The sequence below is a fragment of the Equus caballus genome, chromosome 11, assembly GCF_041296265.1.
Source record: "Equus caballus isolate H_3958 breed thoroughbred chromosome 11, TB-T2T, whole genome shotgun sequence".
NCBI classification, from domain to species: Eukaryota; Metazoa; Chordata; class Mammalia; order Perissodactyla; family Equidae; genus Equus; species Equus caballus.
In genome coordinates, this window is record NC_091694.1 from 49500057 (window position 1) to 49524192 (window position 24136).

The following is a 24136-nucleotide window of genomic DNA, read 5'->3' on the forward strand; positions in this document are numbered from 1 at the left end:
TAAATTTTAAACATCAACTTTAAAAAGGTGTGAAGGGTGTATATAAATATTTTATGGAGTACGTTAATTTAAAAGATGGATGATCTACAACAGTGAGTCTCAAACTGTGGTCCTTGGACTAGCAGTACTGCGATCACCGATGAACTTATTAGAAATGCAAATTCTCGGGCCCCACTCCAACATACGTATTCTAACAAGTTCTCCAGGTAATTTTTAAAACCATGTTACTAAAGTCTGAGAGCCACTGGTCTAGGCCAGAGCAGTGGTTCTCAAAATTTAGCGTGCATCGGAATTAGTTGGAGAGCTTCTTAAAACATCAACTGCTGGACCCTAATCCCAGAGTTTCTGACTCAGCACATCTGGAGTAGGACCCAAAACTTTGCATTTCTAACAAGTTTCCCAGGTGATAATGATGCTGATGCTGCTATGCCACAATCACACTTTGAGAACCACTGGTCTAGAGGGCTTTGGAAACCATATCTGTATGTTCCTAGGTCATTAGCCAAAACATAAACCCTTCCCCTTATCCTTCACACGAAGTCCCCAAGATATGCTCTCGTGTATTTGCCTTATACTTTCCCTCTTTTAAACTACTCACACAATTATGTAATATGTTTTCCTCACTAGAGCTAAAGTTCTGTGAGTTAAAGAACCACATGAATCTTGCTCCTTCTGTATACCCAGCACTAGGCACAATGTCTGCTTCATAGCAGATATTAAACAACTATATATAGATAAATAACTGAACATTTGTTGGATACATTCCATGAAATGTCAGTTTTAATATAACATGGCTAAGGCTATTATTAGAGTGCCAATAGTCCTGACTTTTCTGGAGCTGTCTCTCAAGCATGTTAAAAGCACTGAAAGTCTTGTGTCCCAGGAGTAGGTAGCCTACTATGTTAAACATCATCGTTAAGTTCAAAAGACAAAGAAAAATCTGAGTGACGCATTTTTCAACCTGTTTTTCAATTCCATTCTTAACCCTAGCCTCTAAACAGGCCTTTAGCATACAAGCCAAGTACAAATAAAATTAAGGTTTATTCAGTGACAAAATTAATGTTGTACTACCAAGGATTTGACATTTTAAGGCAGTTTTAATATGGCAACTAGGGGAAAACTTACGAACTTACCCTCTTTAGCCAAATATAACTCTTTAAATTTTGCTCTCTTTTGATTAAATTCTTGCTCAAGCTGCTGCTGTGCACGTAAAAATTCTGCATTAATTTTTTCCAATTCTGCTACCCGTTGCTGAAGAGAAACTAAAAAAACAAAAAAACAAAAACCCTAGTTAACAATAACTTTTATTTATAAATTAAGTCACAAGAATAAATTAGTATTCTAGCTGCGCGTTTCTATAATGAAACAAGTAGTCATGCTTCTTCCCAAGACCCAATATATTCTAGGAAATTCGAACTAAAAAAAACCAAAAACCACTTCTGTTAGATTTAATACTCAAATTGTGAATAAATCACATAAACAGCACATATACTGAGAATCACATAAGGCAAATTTCCTAAAAGAGAGCTTCTAAAGTTTCTTTGTATAACTGACAGAACAGAATGTCAATCCACTTCCGGAATGTTAAATATTGGATTATTTGGGCTATTTATCCCACAAATGAACCCACTGCCAATCTTGCTAGCTCCTGTTTCTCAAGTATTATGAGTAAAAAATGGTTCCTTGATTAGGATAGCCATACCAGCTTGAACTACTCTTCCAATTTCAAAATGCTTCCTTAACACTATGCTGAAATCATAATCCAAACCCCTTTCATAGCGAAAGGATGCAGAGCCGTACATTCTGTGTGAACTCTCAATCACTGGGAGGTTACCTAGTCTTCAGATGAATGTTGACTATGGGGTGGCTGGGACTGGGACACTCTTTTACTTTAGAGGCACTATAATTTGGCTACAGCTGATTAAATAAATGCCTATCCTGACCAAACCCAGAGAATCTTCTGTTTCAAACAAGCAGTGGGAAATCCAGAAGTCCAAACCCTTGATCTCCTCCTTTACTCCAACAGCAACCCAGCCAAGAAGCTATGACCCTAACCCCTCCAGCAGATACCTATCAGTACTAACACCGCTGCCTAATTACCTAGGCCAGCAGAGCTTCCAGTTCCCTACTACAAGCCACCCCAAATAATGTTTTGCCTACAATTTTAGCTATGATCTGAGATTATGTCTGAAGGCCCCCCTTCCCCACACCATTACTCAATTTAACTGAGAGCTGATTTTATAGTACATAGAAAAAATGACTGGAAAAAAAATGCACCAATGATTTATCTATGAGTAATAGAATTATGGCTCATTAATTTCTTCCATATGCTTTTCAAAGTTCTCTACAACTCCTTTGATAAATAAATAAAGAACTAAAACCAGTATTTGTTCATTCCCATGACACCACCAAACTAGCCTCCCTATGTAAGTAACAGAATTGATGCAATCCATGGCACAAAGAGAAAATGACTGCTGCTTTGAGTTCCATGTCGTTAAAGGTAAGGAGTCATTTTGAGAAGCAAATATCTAAGGTGTTTAGGTCAAAACAGAGACCAACATCTGGCCATGTGAATGACTAATAACCTTTAGAGAAAAAGAGGGATGGAGAATCTACTGGAAGGGAGAAATGCTCAGTTACCTCATATTTACCATTTGAAATCATGAAGGAAACGTGTTCTCTGTGCTATTTATTTCTCCTGTTATTTTTATTGTCCAAATTCCAGTTGTTAAATAAATTAAACAAGTTTTCCACTTAACACTTCAATATACTGGTAGCTACTATCTACTGCATAAGGTAGAAAAAGGACTCTGAGGAATCAACAAAGAAGAAAACGCAAGATTCCTCTCTTCTTACTTTTCCGTAAGAACTACACTCCCACCTCATTCCTACTTTCCACCAAAACACACACACACACACAATTCACATACCTTTCAACATTATATTTATATTTAGGAACTGAGGCTAATGAATCAATAAAAACTAAAATGTAGCCTTTCAAATTGCAGCCAAGACTGAGTGAGTTTCGACGACTCCTAACCCTGTCCTGGCTCTGACCCATAGTTCAGGCTCTATCCACAACCACAAGTCTGACCACCTCTCTCCGGGTTTCAGGACAGTTTTCAATTCCAGGGATCACGATCCCTTTGAGGGTATACAAAATAACTCCCTTATTCTTATTTGCATTTTTAATAAAAAAAATTTTAAATCCACCTGAAGTACTTCTAACATATTCTAATTCCACAATACATAAAAAGGCCAAAACAACTGCTTTTTACAAGAATGCCTCTACTTCTATATCTAAAAGAAATCAATTCATCTCACATAAGACAGCAGGAAAGTTTACAAACAGGCATATCCTAATGCGTTAGCAACCAACCACAAATCCAAACGAAAATAGCTTTCATCACACAGAATGCTGTATTATTTTTCTAACATGGTGACTAGAGTTCACAAAAATTAGTTAATAGTTCATGCAAAAAGTACTTAGCCTGGCATACAGAAAAAAATTGATAAATGCTAGCTGTCATTACGTAAACTAGTGATATATATTTAATGATTAAAAGGAAAAAGCAGAGTGATCAAGTGACTACATATGTAATCACAAAAGACAGGAAGACACTTCCAACCTCATGATTCTGACTCAGTTCCATGCTTAGACTTGCAGCTCATACCCTTCCCTATTATCATGTATCTTCATAGCATCACGGACAAATTAATTACTGTTAATACCAACCTTTAACAATATGAAGCCTTCTGTAACTTAGCAGCTGAGAGCTATTAGCACACCAGCCTTCATTAACCATTCCACACATTCTGTATATTGTTACCTTCACGTGAGTAATAAGAAAAAGGAGAAAACTATGTTATGCAATGGCTACTTTTAATGCTTGACATCCAAAGGGAAAACTTATTACATCATTTACTCAAAATGTCTGAATTAAGCAACAATACAGAAAGAAAGGAAAGAGAAAGAAGAGTAATATGGCAAATGAAGGAAGGAAAGACAATTATTCTTAGATATATCTCCCTCCCTAATTTTGTTATGACTGGGAGAACATGTAATAACTTAAAAATATTTTTAAGCCCCAAGTTGTGTCCCCCTACTACATTCCTCTAAGATTGTATTAAATTTGATGAGACACAAGCAATAGGAGAAGGAAAAAAAGCCGTTTAAGTCAAATATTACTACAACCAGAACCTTTTTGTTTAAAGATGTTCAAGATCCAAGAAAACACCTATTTCAAGTGAAAAAACCGCATAACTCCAGTGGAACAAAAGAATCCAAATAGTTCCTGAAACTCTGAAGTCTTAAGGTATGTATCATTGGGTTTTAAAATGAAATGATTAACCATGATAGGCACATCCATCCAGTGGAATAATATCAAGCCAGAAAAATTACACTAAATAAAAAGAACAAGATACAAAATTATATACAACACAATATGAGCTATGCAAAAAATACATAGAAAAAAGAAGACTGGAAAGAACATGCCAAACTATATTCAGAGTGGTTGCCTCTCTGAATCAAAGGGCTATTAAAAGGATAAATTACCTTGATTGGATCTAAAATAAATGGTAATGAAGTGCTTCATTTTTCTTCTTTTTAGTTTTAATGATTATAATTTTATCGCTCCATCTCAATCTCTCTGCTCATAAAAAGTGCACATATTTACTTCAATGGTCTTAAAATATGTCAACACACTAAATAATCGTTTTTTTTAACTGCACTTACATTTTCCCAGGACCAGCTAAAATAGATAAATTTCCTAAAAAACAAATCTCTTCTGTTCCAAAAGTGGTCTTCCAGCTAACAAATGGCCTTCTCTCAGTCTCTAAAAACTCATCATGTCCAGTTTCTTTCAGAAATTACTAAAAAGGATTATTTGAAGTAAATCTACCCACTGAATTGTGCTTTGTTTAGGCTAATATTTAAATAAATCCACAGCTATTTAGCATGCCTCACAGAGGAAGGGGAGAGAAGAAAATAGAGTGGGTGAGGCTGGCAGGGATTACCAATCTAGAGAATATTCACAAGCAGTAGTCCACACGCAGGTAATTGGGTTAACATTACCAATGACTTTACAACATTAGAGCAAATACATAAGGCATTTGGGAATCACTTTTTCCATAATACTAAAGACAATCATAATTCTTTAGTACAACAGAAAGTTGTCATTACACTTTACATAATCCCATTTCACTTTTATATTAATGCCCAAAACATCTGACTTAAGCAACTTTAAGAAACTGCATCCTTTTACTTTGTCCATTTACTCAGATAAACCATTTCTAAAACAGAATAACATTTGGTTAAGAAGTTTACACAAAACAATTTCTTAGCCTTCCCTCTGTGAATCAATGTTAAAAACTTTATTTTGTCTTCTACTTTTCTTTTTTGTAAGTCTCTTAAAGCAATTAAGTGTCATAGTACTTCAAATAAAAGATAACACTTTAAAGATGATGAATTTCAAATAAGAAAGCCAATAATTTCTTATGTAAAGATTACCTGATCCCCTGTTAATTACCTGAGAATGGTATTATGAATTTAACAAAAATATTAAGTAAAAGAAAAAACTGGCACCAAATCTTAATTCAGGAGAAAAATGAGATAAAGAAAAACTATTTAAGAGATTCTTCGAAAAGGTAAAAGCAGAATTAAGGAGAAGAAACAATGGAAAGGCCTGATTTGGGGGAGAGGGTAGCAGGGGCAGCAAAGGTGGAGGAGGGAAGAATCTAAGGACACAGGAATATTTTCTCATTTTCAACCTCCCTAGAGACACTTATGGTCAAAAGTAATTAATAACCTCCAGGCGTTGGCAGTGGGGAATTTTCTGGGCCTAAATTTTACTTCTACATTAAAAGGAACAATCACAGAATCATGGTGTTGCAAGGATTTTACGGATTATTCTAGTCCAGTGTATTTCCAACTGAGTTTCAACCCATTAGCGAGTTGTTAAATCAATTTAGCAGTTAGCAATCTGCCTTTTAAAAATAATGAAATTTAACAGGAAATAGCAACACATTTAACATGAGTACACGTTATTTCATGAAATTTGTATTTCAGATACTCAGACGTTTATACTTGGTTGCAATAAAAACATGTTTTTTACTGTGGAGAGAAGTCAAAATAGTCTGAAAGCCACCAATTCCTAACTCATGCAGGAATCCATTCCCACAATATCACAGATAGGTGATCGTATGGCTTCTACATGAACATAAATCGAGCAACTCAGTTCATTGCCTCACAGGCAGCCAATCCACTACTCGGAGATTTTACAATATCCTCATCTCCCCCTTAGATAACTGATCATCTATTAGAAATATCTATTTTTAGGAACATGACCCTAAATCAGCTTTCTCAGAGATCTTAGTTCTGCCCTATGGAATTAGAGAGGAAAATTTCTAATATCTGACATCTCATACTTACCCTCTCCTTTCTTCTCCAGATGAAACATCTTCTAACTCTTTAATAATTTCTAAATTCATCATTATCTAAGTTGCTCTCCCTGCATATAGTCAGTCAAAATTCTACATAAAATAGGACACTCTAACCCTAACACAATACTAATGTAGAGTCTAGTAGAAACGTGATATCCAAGGACTATACTCTTTTTTTTTTTTTTTTTTAAGATTTTATTTTTTCTTTTTCTCCCCAAAGCCCCTGGGTACACAGTTGTGTATTTTCAGTTGTGGGTCCTTCTAGTTGTGGCATGTGGGATGCCATCTCAGCACAGCCTGATGAGCGATGCCATGTCTTCACCCGGGATTCGAACTGGCAAAAGCCTGGGCGCCAAAGCGCAGTGCACGAACTTAGCCACATGGCTGGCCCTGGGGGCTATACTCTTAATAATGTACTGTAAATTTACTTTAGCTTTTTTAGGCCACAACCCCACACTGTCATTGTTAGCCCGTAAAATTAACATAATCTAACACTGCCCTTAAATCCTTTTCACTGGAGCTTCAATTAAGCCAAGGCTCCCTGCAACCTATACCTGGTGCAGCTTTAGCCATGTTGCAGAGTTTTGGTTTGTTTGGTCTTTTTTTTTTTTTTTTTTTAACAAAGTTTTAAGTTAGAACTAAAGATCGAGCCCTTTGGGGCTGGCCCCGTGGCCGAGTGGTTAAGTTCACGCACTCCGCTGCTGGCGGCCCAGTGCTTCGTTGGTTCGAATCCTGGGGGCGGACATGGCACTACTCATCAAACCACGCTGAGGCAGCATCCCACATGCCACAACTAGAAGGACCCACAACGGAGAATGTACAGCTATGTACCAGAGGGCTTTGGGGAGAAAAAGGAAAAAAAATAAAATCTTAAAAAAAAAAAATCGAGCCCTTTGGCACGTCACCTGAGACCTCGGTGGAGGTTGATATTAATATATTAGATTGCTCTATTAGTTACAAATTCATTCCAACCATCCTTAGTATCAAATCACATTTCTTCATTTTATCCATGATTTCCTAACAGTGTAGTCAAATGCCCTATTAAAATTCAAAGAGAATTTTGGAGTCAGAGAAACTGGTGCTTCAACCCAAACTTAAGCTTTCATTATATGAACTAGGGTAAATAGTTTAACCTTTCCAAGATTTCATTAAAATAAAAATGATACCCATCTTGCAGAGTATCAATTGCTACGAGGATTAGAGATAGTATCATATAAAATCAATTCACATACAAGAGGCACTCAAATGATAGCTACTATTAATACTTCAGAATTTAATAGTTTCAGGTTCAAAATTCTGCTAAAAAAAATGGAGATGTTCATTTGGCTCAACTTGTTCTAGAGAGTCTTCCAAGTGATAACTATAAGATCATTTTATTTTCTAAAATGCTCATAAACCACTTCTTTAATAACCTATTCTTTTTTAAATGTTCCCAAAATTATATTCAAGCAAAGTTAGAAATTAAGACAAACAGGTAAAGTTTTGAGAAATCAAAAATACAAAAGAGAAGTAACTACGAAAAAAATAGGGATTTCAGTGACTGCTTAGTAGATAAACAATGCAATATATATTATATTCCAGGCTCTATTCCTAAATTACTATAAGACTATAAAGCTATACTCTACCATGTATTCCCGTATAGACTATATACTGACAATAAGAACCATGAAAAAAGTCTCAAATAATTGCCAAAAAAGGGCAACTTCAGAAATAAGCCAACTACATGGTTGAAATAAACTATGGACGTTTTTGAATACTAGTTAGGACATACAACACAGTTCAACCATCATTACACGCAGATAGTTTTTAAATCACCTTAATTTCTGATTACATTCAGTCCAATTATCGTAACTGTCAAAAGCTGGTATTCAACAGCTGATGTAAGTATGCATGGATAAAAGGAACTGTTATCTACTCAGTTTGTACAAACTGGTATCATTCTATTTCCCAATAGTATATCAAACCATATAATGCTAAGCCAGATGAAAAAGCATGACTATCACTGGACTGATTAACAGATGTATTTTCTAACTATTTGGGTATTTAAATATTTTAGTTCCCTACTTATAAGACAAAGAAGGCTATTCAAAACTTAAATATTAGGGGCCGGCCCAGTGGTGAAGTGGTTAAGTGCACACATTTCACTTCGGCGGTCCAGGGGGCCAGTTCAGATCCCAGGTCTGGACATGGCACTGCTTGGCACGCCATGCTGTGGCAGGCGTCCCACATATAAAGTAGAGGAAGATGGGCATGGATGTTAGCTCAGGGCCAGTCTTCCTCAGCAAAAAAGAGGAGGATTGACAGCAGTTAGCGCAGGGTTAATCTTTCTCAAAAAAAAAAACCACAAACAAAAAACAAAACTTAAATATCAGACCTACTTAAGGAAATGGCCAAAAGAATTCTGTTTTCAGCCCATAACTCCACCGGCCTTCATAAGCAGAACTACATCTTGCCACTTCAGGACCTGGCTTGGGGCTCTTACCAATTCACTATCAGGGGCTGGCCCCGTGGCCAAGTGGTTAAGTTCACGTGCTCTGCTTCAGCGGCTCAGGGTTTCGCTGGTTCGGATGCTGGGCGTGGATATGGCACCGCTGGTCAAGCCATGCTGAGGCAGCATCCCACATGCCACAACTAGAAGGACCCACAACTAAAATAGACAACTATGTACTGGGGGGATTTGGGGAGAAAAAGCAGCAAAAATAAGAAAAGACTGGCAACAGTTGTCAGCTCAGGCGCCAATCTTAAAAAAGAAAAAAAGAATTCACTATCAGTGAAAGTTAAATTTAATCTTTATTTTGTGCTTGAATTTACCAAGTGTCAGTCAGGCTGCTGGTAGGAATGAAAAACAGTACAATCACTTTGAAAACCAGTTTGCCTGTTTCTTATAAACACACACACCACACATCCAGCAATCCTACAAATGAAAACATATTTCCACGAAAGATTTGTACACCAATGCTCACTGCAGCTTTACTTCTAACAGCCAAAAACTGGAAATACCCAAATGCCTACTGTAAATGGGGTATCCATACAAGAGACTATTACTCAGCAAAAACAAAAAAAGGGGAATCACTTACTAACACACACAACATGGCTAAGTCTCAAGAGCATCATGCTAAGTGAAAGAAACCAGACACAAAAAGCATGATTCCACTTATACGAAATTCTAGAAAAGGCAAAACTGTAGTGACAGAAAGCAGATCAGCACTTGCCCAGAAGTGGGGGGAGGAGTTTAACAGCAAAAGAGCATGAAAGAATTTTTTAGAGTAAAACATTCCCTAACACAATTATTATGATTGTTACAAAACTGTACACATTTGTGAAAACCCATGGATCTATATACTTAGAAATAGTAAATGTTAGTGTATGTAAGTTATTTTTTAATCAGCTTTACTGAGGTATGAGTTAAAAATTACAAGAATAATTAGTGCTTGGCAACAGCGGAAGTGACTTCTTCATCAGGCCAATTTATTACCCTCATAGCACTTGTCATTATCTGAAATTCTTCCTCTGAATATTTGAATATTTAAATACTGCTCCTTTCTAGAGTATACACTTAGTAAAAACAGAATACGTATCCTGCTCCTTGCTACATTTCCAATATCTAGAACTGTGGCTGGCATATGGAGGTGTTCAACAAACATTTACTAAATAAATAAACAAAAAGTAAGCTGAAATAAATAAACTCACTGAGGAAGAGGGACGTAAGTCAGGATCTTAAAAGATAGCAAAGATTTGAAGAAGCCAAGGAGAGAAGAGTATTCCACTGGGAACAATCAAACGTAAATGGAGCAAGGCAATAATACACAGCTGTCTAGGAGCCAGCAAGCAAATGTGTCTGACTTCGGAAAACTGGAACTTTCCCCATATAGCATAGTAATCCCCTTGAATTATTTCTTGGGTTGTCCTTTCCAATATGGCAGCCACTAGCCACATGAGGCTATTGAACACCTGAAACATGGCTGTCTGAATTGAGATATGCTGTTAAGTATAAAATACACATGGGGGGCTGGCCCCCATGGCCGAGTGGTTAATTTCGTGCGCTCTGCTTCGGTGTCCCAGGGTTTGCTGGTTCAGATCCTGGGCACAGACTTACACATCATTCATCAGGCCATGCTGTGGTGGCATTCCACAGAGAAGAACTAGAATGACTTACAACTAGGGTATACAACTACGTACTGGGGCTTCGGGGAGGGGGAAAAAAAAAGGGAAGACTGGCAACAGATTTTAGCTCAGGGACAATTCTTCTAAAAAGAAAAAAGAAAAGAAAACCTGGGGTACAAATATAACAAAGTTAAAAAAATATAAACATGAAAATCTTAAAAAATATGGAATAAAAGATTTTAGTACAAAAATCTAAAACAGCACATTAATAATTTTTATGGTGATCCTATGTAGAAATTATAACATCTAGAATATACAGGGGTAAAATACATTATTAAAATTAATTTCCACAGGAAGTTATACACGAATGTTCACAGCAGCATTATTTGTAATAGTCAAGAAAAGGAAAGCCAAATGTCCATCAACTGATGAATGGAAAACAAAATGTGATATATTCACATAATATTTGCCCATAAAAAGGAAGTAATGGGGCCAGCCCAGTGGTGTAGTGGTTAAGTTCAGCAGCTTGGGGTTTGTGGGTTTGGATCCACAGTTCTCTCATCGAGCTGTGCTATGGCAGCATCTCACATACAAAATTGAGGAAGACTGGCACAGATGTTAGCTCAGGGCCAATCTTACTCACCAAAAAAAGGAAAACACAAAAAGGAAGTACTGATACATGTTACAAGATGGCTGACCCTTGAAAACATTATGCTAAGTGAAAGAAGCCAGACACCAAAGGCTACATATTGTATGATTCCATTTCTATGTAATGTCCAGAACAGGAAAATCCATAGAGACTAAGAGGAGATCAGAGATCTCTAGGGGTTAGGGGAAGGAGGAACGGAATGGGGAGTGACTGTTAATGGTATGGGGATTCTTTTTGGGGTGATAAAAATGTTCTGGATCTAGTGGTGATGGATGCACAGTTCTGTGAATATTCTAAAACCACTGAACTGTACACTTTAAAATGATGAACTTGATGGCACGTGAATTAAATCTCAATAAAGCTGTTACTTTAAAAAATTAATTTCACCTGTTTTTCTATTTGGACGTTTTTGTTTTGGTTTTTTACTTTTTAAATGTGGCTATCAGAAAATTTTAAATTACATTCTTTGGCTCATATTACATCTCTATTGGACAGAACTGTTCTCGAGTGTTGATTGGGTACCCTGGGTATTTTGAGCTCCTATTTTTACCTTTAATTCTCTTACCCTATTTTTCCCAGTTGCCAGCCAGCTTCAGGTATAACCACACTTTGTAGCCAGCTTAGCCCCTGAGTCAGTCATCTTAAATCCCTGCTCCCTTGTGCTTTTACAGTAGCACAGTGCTACTCTAATGTGGTATACAGACTGTGACTGGTCTAATGAGATAAGGAGTTTGGGACAGAATGTAGAATCAACTAAGACACTAAGAACATTGCTCAGTTCAGCTGACATTTTTATATAAAGGAAGCAGTACACACATTCACATTCTGGTCAAGTTTTGTCTCCTTGCAGACCACTGCTGTAGGAGACAAGTGTCATATCCATCTGCCCACCATCTTCTGAATAGTCTTTCCACATTAAAGATATTTCCAGTTTATGAGCTGCAGCTTCCCAAAACAGAATTTAACCCCAAATTCCTAAGGTCCCATGAAACCAGAATGCAGGCATATCACCTAAACCCCTCCAATCACACACACAAATGCAACTTCAACTGAGAATTGAACAGGAAAAAGACAAGGTTGCATTCTTGCTGCTGTAAGGCTTTCAGTAAGTGGTTACGGGTCCAGTTCCTGAAGCAGAAGTGGCATCAGTGCAAGCAGTTACAGCAACTGTAATAAAGTGGAGCCCCATGTGTTGATCAGCATCAGAAGCAGCAGCTTCCTATCAGGCCAGTTCTGTGGCAACTTTTGGGTGTTCCTTAAAATTTAGCCCAGAGTGGTGATTCTCAAAGTGCGGTTCTGAGACCAGAGAATCACTATCACTTGAGAACTTGTCAGCAAGGGCAAATTCTCAGATCCCATTCCAGACCTTCTTGAATCAGAAATTCTGGGTGTGGGGTCCAGAACTGTGTCTCAACAAGCCCCTTAGATGCATGCTAAAGTTTGAGAACCAATGGCCTAGAATCTATTTCTCCCTGCCCTCCCAAAGTCCCTGGTAAGCTATTTCATGTCTTCCCAAAAATCCCTTTTATGCTTAAACCAGATAGAATAAATTGTTTTGTTTGCAACAAAGAACCCTGAGTGAAACATACTATACTGTCACTTCCCTTACCATTCTTTTTGTTTTTAAAGATTTTATTTTTTTCCTTTTTCTCTCCAAAGCCCCCCAGTACATAGTTGTATATTCTTCGTTGTGGGTCCTTCTAGTTGTGGCATGTGGGACGCTGCCTCAGCGTGGATTGATGAGCAGTGCCATGTCCGTGCCCAGAATTCGAACCAACGAAGCACTGGGCCGCCTGCAGCGGAGCACGTGCCAACTTCACCACTCGGCCACGGGGCCAGCCCCTCATCACCATTCCCTTAAAGACTACTCACAGGATACTAACCATTGATTTTTCTTTAAAAATCCACAAGGGATTAACAGCCATTAGAAGATAGGAAACACCCTGGAAAAATCTGCTTACAATCAACCTGGCTGATTTACTTCTTAACAGTTTGGGGCAGGGGGCGGGTCGGGGAGGCACGCAGACTTCCCTACAAAGAGCACAGCACAGAAAGGAACCAAGAAAAAGAAGGGAGAGAGAAACTTTAGTTCTTGAAACTCTAACAAACACTACCCTCAGCAGGGGTGATCAAGGGTAGCTAGCATCAACTCTGACAACACTGATAAGCCACACTGATAATATGTACTTTTGACAGGATGCAAAGAAAATGCATTTTACCTGCGTAGTCTTCTCCCTAAAACCCACAATTTCAGTCTAATCATGAGAAAAACCTTAGACAGATCCCAAATGAGGGACAGTCTACAAAACACGTGACCAGTACTTCTTAAAACCCGCAAGGTCCTCAAAAATAAAATCAGACAAACTGTCACAGTCAAGAGGAGCCTAAGGAATCATGGTGACTAAAGGTAATGTCGTATCCAGACAGGATCAAGGAACAGAAAAAGGACATAAAGAAAAAGATAAGGAAATCTGAGTAAATCATGCACTTTACTTAGGAATAATGGATCAGTATTCACTAATTTTGACAAGTGTCCCAAACTAACATATGATGTTATTAAAGGGGCAACTGGACATGCAGTATATGAACACTCTGTACTATCTTCCCAACTTTTCTGTAAGTCTAAAACTATTCTAAAATAAAGGGTTTTTTTTTTAAAAAAAACGCTATTGGTTAAATTTTGAATCATCTTCAAGTCCAAATAAATTATCTTTACTAAAACTGTGACCAGAGGTCTGGCACTGTTGACCACCCAGGAAAGAGCAAATATCCCTCCCACATACGATCACCACCACATTGTCCCCCCCCCACCAAAAGTCTTCAAGCTTAACAGAAACGAAGACTCATGTATTTGAATGTTTAGCTGAAGAGCAGATTTGCCTTCCCATCTGACTTAACATTATACTCTAAAAGATCCGATTTTATCTCCTGATAACTCTTAGTTTTGTTCACAGCCAGACAGAGAACAAAAGATACAGAAAAAGCAGAGTTTACAGATGAGTGCAGACAGCAGGTTGAAAAGCCCTGTAGGTGAAAAACAGACCTCAGCGCAGGGACTGGGTCACAGGGAAACAAAAATGAAACAATGACTAGAATTGAATTGGAATTCGGTATCATTTAATACACAGGCAGTCCCCCACTTACAATGGTTTGACTTACAATTTTTTTTACTTTACAAAGGTGCAAAAGTGATACACACTCAGTAGAAACTGTACTTCAAATTTTGGATTTTGATCTTTTCCCAGGCTAGCAACATGCAGTATGACACACTAGTGATGCTGGGCAGTGAGCCGCAGCTCCCAGACAGCCATGCTCTCTCAAGGATCATGAGGGTGAGCAACCAATACACTCACAACCATTCTGTTTTTCACTTTCAGTACAGTCTTCAGTCAATTACACGTGATATTCAACATTTCATTATAAAATAGGCTTTGTGTTAGATGATTGTGGCCAACTATAGGCTAACGTAAGTGTTCTGAGCATATTTAACATAAACTAGACTAAGCTACGATGTTCGGTAGGTTAGGTGAATAAAAGGCATTTTTGACAATGATATTTTCAACTTACAATGGGTTTATCAGGACATAAACTCATCATAAGTTGAGAAAGATCTGTAAAGACAAACAAATCTAATTTTTAAAAACTTCAGTAGCACTGGGGAAGTCATGAGCTTACAGCTCAGCCCCAAAACTAATGCTCATAAGTTATTGATAAAATATTCAATGATGTCCAGTGTAATCTATTTAAGGAAGCAGGGTAAAGAGTAATTTATTTTAGAAAAATTGCTACAAAAAATACATGCTACACTCAGCACCCAGAATGTGGTCTTTAAATACCATTTCCCACTAAAAGGAACCAAGGCTCCTTGGAAAAAATGACTCATTCCAGGCCTGGGCAGGAAGTATCTAAGACAGACCTGGAACATCTTGGCATCTATTGGGGTTGTAGCAAACGTCTTAGGAGTCAACTCAGAAGACACACTGGCCAAAAATGAGATAATCTGAACTACAGTGTGGTAGGCTGAACCATCCCTCACCCTCAAGACATAGCCTCTTCCTAAGACCCAGAACCTGTAAATATTACCTTATATGGCAAAAGATATGATTAAGGACCTTGAGGAGTTTATCCTGCATTATCCAGTAAGTCCTAAATGTAATCACATGTACCCTTAGAAGAAAGAACAGGAGTTTTGACACAGACACAGAGGATTACGTAATGTGACAGCAGAGGCAGAGATTGGATTGATGTAACCAAGGAATGCCAGCAGCCACCAAAAGCTGGAAGAGGCAAGAACAGAGCCTCAGGAAGGAGCACAGGCCTGCTGACACTTTGATTTCAGCACAGTGATGCCGACTGTGGAGGTCTGGCCTCCTCAACTGTGAAAGAATAAATTTCTGTTGTTTTACGTCACCCAGTTTGCGGTAGTTTGTTGGCGTAGCCATAGTAAACTAATACAATCAGTAAAAATAACTACAGTGAAGTAAAATACATATGTCCATTATTTAAATCCATGTGTTCTTAATGATATACAAAGAAAAAAAAACCTGACTGCTCTCCTTCGAAGAATTCTAGGCAACCAAGTCATCATTTTTTTTTTTTTTTTTTAAAGATTTTATTTTTTCTTTCTCCCCAAAGGCCCCCCCGGTACATAGCTGTGTATTCTTCGTTGTGGGTTCTTCTAGTTGTGGCATGTGGGACGCTGCCTCAGCGTGGTCTGATGAGCAGTGCCATGTCCGCACCCAGGATTCGAACCAACGAAACACTGGGCCGCCTGCAGCGGAGCGCGCGAACTTAACCACTCAGCCACGGGGCCAGCCCAACCAAGTCATCATTTTGAAAACTGGTAAAGAGAAAAGTATCAAGCATTTACTCTCCAATTCCCACACCAACTATACTTTGAGGTAGCAAAATATACAAGGAGAATTTTTCTTTTTAGAAGTATTCCAGCTAATAAATTACTATTTTACAAACCCTAATGAATAGAGAGATCCAGAAAATGATTATCAATGGTCCTAACATCTCAAAAAGAGAGACAACCAGACATTACGTGCCTCCTGATGGAGGTACACACTACCACATTGAAATATGCTTTAAATAAGCAAAATAAAACCACCACAAGAAACATAACACACAACAAAAATCATGTTAACAAACAAACGAAAAACTTGAATCTGATTATGACTTTAGATCTAACTTCCAATTTAGAGGAAACACGTAAGGCAGATGAACATGGAGAATACCACCACATGGATGCAGTTAGAAAATTTCAGGTGTGAACATTCTACAGGATGAATTTCTTCAACAAATAAATTATAAGGGAAAAAAAGACACCACATAAAAACCAGTTTTAAGGATGGCCCTTATTTTGGATCCCGATTGGAACAAACTCAATTTTTAGACTTGAAACAACTGAGGATACTGGATGACTGGATATTTGGTGATATTAAAGAATTTTTTTTTAGGTGTTATAATAGTATTGTGGCAATGTTTACATAGATAGGCAAACCTCAGAGTTAGTGCAGGTTCAGTTCCAGACCACCAAAATACAGCTAGTATCGCAATAGAGCAAGTTACACAAATTGTTTGATTTCCCAGTACGTATAAAAGTTACACTATATTGTAGTCTATTAAGTGTGCAACACCATTATATCTAAAAAAACAATGGACAAACCTTAATTTAAAAAATACTTTATTGCTAAAAAATGCCAACCATCATCTGAGCCTTCACAAGTCACAATCTTTCTGCTGATGGAGGGGCTTGCTGCATGTTGATGGCTGCTGGCTGATCAGGGTGGTGGCTGCCAAAGGATGGGTGGCTGTAGCAATTTCTTAAAATAGGACAACACTGAAGTCTGCCGTGCTGATTGACTCTTCCTTTCACAAACAACTTCTCTGTAGCATGCGATGCTGTTTGATCACATTTTGCCCAGAGGAGAACTTCTTTCAAAATTGGAGTTAATCCTCTCAAAGTCTGCCTCTCTGATGCTTTACCAATCAAGTTTATGTAATATTCTAAATCCTTTGCTGTCATTTCAACAATCTTCACAGTATCTTCACCAGGAATGGATTCCATGTCATGAAACCACTTTCTTTGCTAGTCCATAAGAAATAACGCCTCACCTGTTCAAGTTTTATCATGAGATTGCAGCAATTCAGTCATATCTCCAGGCTCCACTTCTAGTTCACTTGTTGTTTCCACACCATCTGCAGTTACTTCCTCCACTGAAGTTCTGAACACCTCAGTCATCCATAAGGGCTAGAATCACCTTCCAAACTCCTGTTAATGTTGGTATTTTGGCTGCTTTCCATGAATCATGAATGTTCTTAACGGCATCTAGAATGGTGACTCCTTTCCAGAAGGTTTTAATTTGCCCAGAACCATCAGAATGACTATCTATGGCAGCTACAGTCTTACAGATTGTATGTTTTAACTAGTAAAACTTGAAATTCAAAATTACTCCATGATGCATGGGCTGCAGAATGAGTGTTGTGTTAGTAGGCATGAAAACAACATTAATCTCATTGCACATGGCCATCAGAGCTCTTGGGTGGCCAGGTACATTGCCAATGAGCAGTAATACTTTGAAGGAAATCTTTTTACTGAGCAGTAGGTCTCAACAGGGGGCTTAAAATACTCAGTAAACCATGTCATAAACAGATGTGCTGTCATCCAGGCTTTGTTGTTCCACTTATAGAGCACATGCACAGTAGATTTGGCATAGTTCTTAAGGGATCTAGGATTTTCAAAATGGTAAATGAATACCAGCTTCAGGTGAAAGTCACCAGCTGCATTAGCCCCTAAAAAGAGAGTCAGCCTGTCCTTTGAAGCCAGGCACTGACTTCTCTCTAGCTATGAAAGTCCTAGATGGCATCTTCTTCCAACATAAGGCTGATTCATGTGCATTGAAAATCTGTTGTTTAGTGTAGCCACCCTGATTAACTACCTTACGTAAATCTTCTCGATAACTTGCTGCAGCTTCTACATCAGCACTTGCTTCTTCACCTTGCACTTTTGTTTTAGCTTCTTTCCTCAACCCTCACGAACTAACATCTGCTAGCTTCACATTTTTCTTCTGCAACTTCCTCACCTCTCAGCCTTCATAGAATTGAAGAGAGTTAGGGCCTTGCTCTGGATTGGGCTTTGGCTTAAGGGAATGTTGTGGCTGGTTTGATCTTCTATCCAGACCACTAAAACTTTCTCCATATCAGCAATAAGGCTGCTTCACTATCTTATAATTTGTGCAGTCACTGGAGTAGCACTTTAATTTCCTTCAAGAACTTTTCCCTTGCATTCACAACTTGGCTAACCGGCACAAGAGGCCTAGCTTTCAGCCCTTCTCAGCTTTCAACATGCCTTCCTCACTAAGCTTAATCATTTCTAGCTTTCTTTTCTTTTCTTTTCTTGTTTTTTTAAAGATTTTATTTTTCTCCTTTTTCTCCCCAAAGCTCCCCGGTACATAGTTGTATATTTCGTTGTGGGTCCTCCTAGTTGTGGCATGTGGGATGCTGCCTCAGCGTGGTCTGATGAGCAGTGCCATGTCCGCGCCCAGGATTCAACCAACAAAACACTGGGCCACCTGCAGGAGAGCGCGTGAACTTAACCACTCGGCCACGGGGCCGGCCCCTTCTTTTTTTTTTTTTTTGAGGAAGATCAGCCCTGAGCTAACATCTGCTGCCAATCCTCCTCTTTTTGCTGAGGAAGACTGGTCCTGAGCTAACATCCGTGCCCATCTTCCTCTACTTTATATGTGGGACACTTGCCACAGCATGGCTTGATGAGCGGTGCCATGTCCGCACCCGGGATCTGAACTGGTGGACCCCAGGCCACCAAAGCAGAACATGCGAACTTAACCACTGTGCCACTGGGCCGGCCTCTCTAGCTTTTGATTTAAAGTTAGAGATGTGTGTGTCTTCCTTTCACTTGAACATTTAGAGGCCGTTGTAGGGTTGTTAATTGGCCTAATTTCAATACTGTTGTGTCTCAGGGAATAGGGAGGCCCGGGGAGAGGGAGAAGGACAGGGAACAGCCGGTTGGTGGAGCAGTCAGAACACACACAACATTCATCAGTTAAGTTCGTTGTCCTATACAGATGCAGTTCATGGTGCCTCAAAACAATGGCAATAGTAACATCAAAGATCACAGATCACCATAACAAATATAATAACGGAAAGCTCTGAAATATTGCAAGAATTACCAAAATGTAACACAGAGACATGAAGTGCACAAATGCTCTTGGAAAAATGGCACCAATGGACTTGCTTGACACAGGGTTGCCACAAACCTTCGATTTGTAAAAAACGCAGTATCTGTGACGCACCATAAAGAAAAGCTCAATAAAACAAGGTATGCCTATATACAGAAATGTTTCCAAATTAAATCAAATAACATTTGAAATTTGCTATTTAAAAGTCCAGGAGGGGAAGCAGGGAGAGGGTTACAGATGAAATAAGACTGGCAATACATTGATAATCACGACATATGGAGGGCAGTGGTCTACATACTAATCTTTTTATTTTTTAAGTTTTAAAATTCCATATAAAGGGGGCTGGCCCGGTGGCCGAGTGGTTAAGTTCGCGCGCTCCGCTGCAGGCGGCCCAGTGTTTCGTTGGTTCGAATCCTGGGCGCGGACATGGCACTGCTCATCAAACCACGCTGAGGCAGCGTCCCACGTGCCACAACTAGAAGGACCCACAACGAAGAATATACAACTATGTCCCAAGGGCTTTGGGGAGAAAAAGGAAAAAAATAAAATCTTAAAAAAAAAAAAAAAAGTTCCATAGAAAGGACTCTAAGGTTAATTTTTTTTTTAATCTTGCTATTTCTGTGTTTGAGGGCTTAAGTCTAAATTAGCTGGAAAATAACGTACCCATAAAACATCATTCCTGCACCATTCCACATAATGGGGCATTATACATACTCATACATATAATTCACAAGGGAGAACTATTAATAAAAAAAATTATTATTTCTGGTTATTACCAATTCCTTTAATATAAAACGATAATTGGTTTAGAATATTCTGAAGATTTTTTTATCATTTACAGGGAAAAAAGTCAAGCCTAATACAACATAAGATACCTCTTAGAACCATGTTTGATTACATTGTAAAACAAATCAAATTCCCTTTGTACACTCTGTCCTTCATTTTAACACAGAAAATCTTAAATGTAAATGTAATTTCTCATCTCCCTAAACTTGTGTTATAAAAAGGCTACAATATAGTTACAAAATTAACATTAGGAGTTACTTATCATAAGAAAAGTTCTTCATAAATAATAAAACACAAGGGTTATATTTTATTTATAAGGAAAGTTGAATGCATTATTTATGAACTTTTCAGAAATATCAAGGTCATACATAGAGAGAGATCAGAATTTTGATAAACAGCTATCCTACCTACATGTAGATAAAGAAGATCAACTGTATGTCTCTGGAAGGGGACATGAGAAACGAACAGGTAAAAATTTGAAGGAGAGTGCCTTGAAAGAAAGAGTCTCAAAGGTAGAAAAAATGAAATAATAACAAGAGCTAACAATTAAGTATCACCTATTTATCAGGTACTATATGGCAAACAGTATAGCATAATAGTTGAGAGCACAGGCTCTGGAATTAAATTACAGTCTGACTCCTAGTTCTACTACTTACAAACTGACTCATTTCCATCTGTAAAAATGGGCACTAGACTAGTACTACCTTTGAGGGTTATAGCAAGGATTAAATAATCCATATGTGGATTTTCACGGAGTATCTGGCAAGGTATTTTATACAATGGCTCATTAAATTTTCACAACAAACCAAAAAGTAGGCATTATCATCCCCAATTATAGACGACAAAATATTTTCTGAGAGATTAAATTATCTACCCATTGTTACACAGCTAATAAGCAGCAGAGTTGGATTCAAACACTGACCTGCCTTGTGATTGATTATAAGTATTTAATAGAAGAGATAAGAGATTTAGGCATCATGTGAGGAGTTATAAACAAGTGTAATACCATCTCACAGAGGTGTTCTTTTATTTAGTCACATTGTTCATTTACATGGTGAAATACATATTACATACTTAATTATAAATTATCTTCCTTTATAGTAAGGGCATCATACTGTTAGGTTTTTTGTGTTTTTTTTAAGTCATGTGTATAATTTTACATCAGAATGGAAAAGGGGCATTCTAAAGCATTTTGTTATAAACTAGTGGTTCTCAACTGGGGGTGATTTTGCTCCCCAGGGGACATTCGGCAATGTCTAGAGACATTTTTCATTGTCACAACTGGGGGAGACAGGTACTGACACCCAGTGGGTACAGGCCAGAGATGCTGCTAAACATCCGACAAAGTACAGGACAGCTCTCTACAACAAAGAATTATCCAGCTCAAAAAGTCAATTGTGACAAAGGTGAGAAACCTGTTATAAACTGATAGAGTTGAGAACTTCTGATATATAATGCCAGAGTAGAAGACAGGGAAAAAGTCCATTCCAATCCTAAAATTCTGAGATTCATTTAGTCCAAATCTATATCTAATTCCTAAAGTTCGGCAACAGCTCTCTCAAATGCTCATTTAGCACCTACTTAGGTACCCAGGTACTTTTCAATACTCTCAATCTCACAAAAATGAAGTTCGATTTAAATACTAAAGAAATACAGGAAAGATACAGCAGTCCTATCAAAGTATGCAAACACTGCATCTAAAATATTCATGGGTGTTTTTCAGTCAAAGTCTTAAAAACTTTTTTTTTAACAGAGGAAGAGAGTGCAGAAGGAAATAATTTGATTTCTTGTTCCAAATTCAACCAGATCACTCAATAACAGTCATCAAAAAGGCTTTCACTTTCATATCACCAAACAAGAAATACTCTGGTTATAGGAATAAAGAAAAAGGGCTTGATCCACAAGTGTCTCCTGTACAATCTTCAAGGCTCCTGAAACAGTAAACGTGGTCCACAGGTATGTATTGTTTCCACCAAGTCTACAGTCAAGTCAGGTGATGGGGGTAGCAATGCCCACATAAATCACCCCCACTCCCATAACTTATTCTCCTTTATCACTTTGCCAAACTGATTCTAATTTATGGCAACAAAATTTCACATAAACACACGTACACAAAAACACTAGACTTGTTGGAGGAATGTCCTTGCATAAAAAGCTCTTAATGATTAGTAAAAAGACAAATATTATTTAATGGTTAAAGGATAATGATAGACCATTTGCAAAAGAACTCCAAATGCCAAGAGAAATCAACTAATGCAAATCTAAACAAGACTCTTTGCTCACCAAAATTTGCCAAGATTTTTGTGGATTTCTTTTTTTTTTAATTAAAGATACCACTACCTAGTGTTGGCATGCTCATATACTGCTGGCGGGAGCACAAAGTACTACAACCTTAAATAATGGTGTATTAATGTTTTTTATTTCATTTATACACACACACTCATTTTTTTAAAGACTGGCCCTGAGCTAACATCTGTTGCTAATCTTTTTTCCTTCCTCTTCTTCTTCTCCCAGAAGCCCCTTAAGTAAGTACATGGTTGTACGTTCTAGTTGTGAGCCCTCTAGTTCCACCATGTGGGACGCCACCTCAGCCTGGCCTGATGAGCGCTGCTAGGTCCACACCCAGGATCCGAACCAGCAAAACCCTGGGCAGCCAAAGCAGAGCGTGCAAACTTAACAACGTGGCCACGGTACCAGACCCGTTTTCTAAATTTTATGATGCTTTGACATCATGGGGCCTCTACTGGCCAGGGAGAGATTGCCCCTCCAAGGGCTAGCTAATTTCTAGAGATAACAATTCACCCAGGACCACGGCTATCATATGCAAACCAACCAATCTCAACTCCATATTCCAACCACCTCTTTTATATAACTCTCACAGACCAAGCCAATATTTCCCCTGCCCTAGGGGAATATTTCTGATACCTTGGGCCAGGTATCAGAAAACCAGAGACCACTCCTACAGACCAGAGCCCACCAACATTATTCAAACCATCCAATCCTAAACTTGCCTATTCTGCCCCACCCATTCCTTCTCATGGAAACCACAATAAAGGCTCTGGGCCATGCTCTCCCTGCGCTCCTTCTGCCTCCTAACCAACCCTGGTACTTCCCTACATGGCCCTGCACGGCATGGCATGCCCATCTTTCTTGGGAACTATAAGTAACAAACTCTTCTTTCAAAGGCAGTTGTCTCTGTGTCTGTCACCTTTCATACCTGATTAAAACAAATCCAGGGTATACTCCAAGACAGATAACTACGTGGTAATCAATAGCAAAAGACTTAAAATTTTGTTACTCTTTAACAAAGCCATTTCACAGCTAAGAATTTATCCTAAAGACGTAATCATGGATATGTGTAAAGATTTAATTGCAAGAATGCTGACTGTAGCATCAGTTAAAATTTCAGCAACAAGCTAATGTCTAACAATAGAAAAGTGACCAAAAAAATTATGAAATATCTATACAAGTTTCAAGATGAAACTTGAAAGAGAGCACAACAAATTTTACCAAATCTACAGGGAATAAATATTTCCTATACTATTTAAAATGTCCTGAGCATGGTTAAAAAAAAAAAAAAAAAAAAGGAATGTTTCCCAACTTATTTTACCAGGCTAGTATAATCAAGATACCAAAACCCAAGATAGTGTCAAATGGAAAACTATGAATATAACTGCAAAAAAATGTAAAACATCAGCAAATCAAATCCAGCTACATACTAGAACAATCCATCACAACCAAGTTGAGTTTATCCCAAGTATATAAAATCCACCCAACAGCAGGAAATCCATTAATATAACCAATTTTGTTAAACAGATGAAAAAGACCTGAAATAATCTCAGTAAATTACAAAGAAAAGAAAAAAAGTAAAGCAATTAAAGAGGAAATAGCTATGGGAAACAAAGAATGTCCAATATAAGGATGATCCATGTGCCTAAATTAGAGAACCCAA

At 38.1% G+C, this 24136-nt stretch overlaps 1 protein-coding gene across 2 annotated transcripts in view; it reads right to left on the reverse strand.

Annotated features, from left to right (window-relative positions):
• The window catches only part of RABEP1 (rabaptin, RAB GTPase binding effector protein 1), a 104384-nt gene that overhangs the window by 67178 nt on the left and 13070 nt on the right, over positions 1-24136 (reverse strand). Inside the window, exon 2 of one of the 2 annotated variants that reach the window (XM_023653323.2) lies at positions 1134-1262. The exons of the other annotated variant lie outside the window; for it this stretch is intronic. Within the exon in view, the coding sequence (XP_023509091.1) occupies positions 1134-1262 (129 nt within the window). The remainder of the gene's footprint in view (positions 1-1133; positions 1263-24136) is intronic. 2 annotated transcript variants of the gene reach the window in all.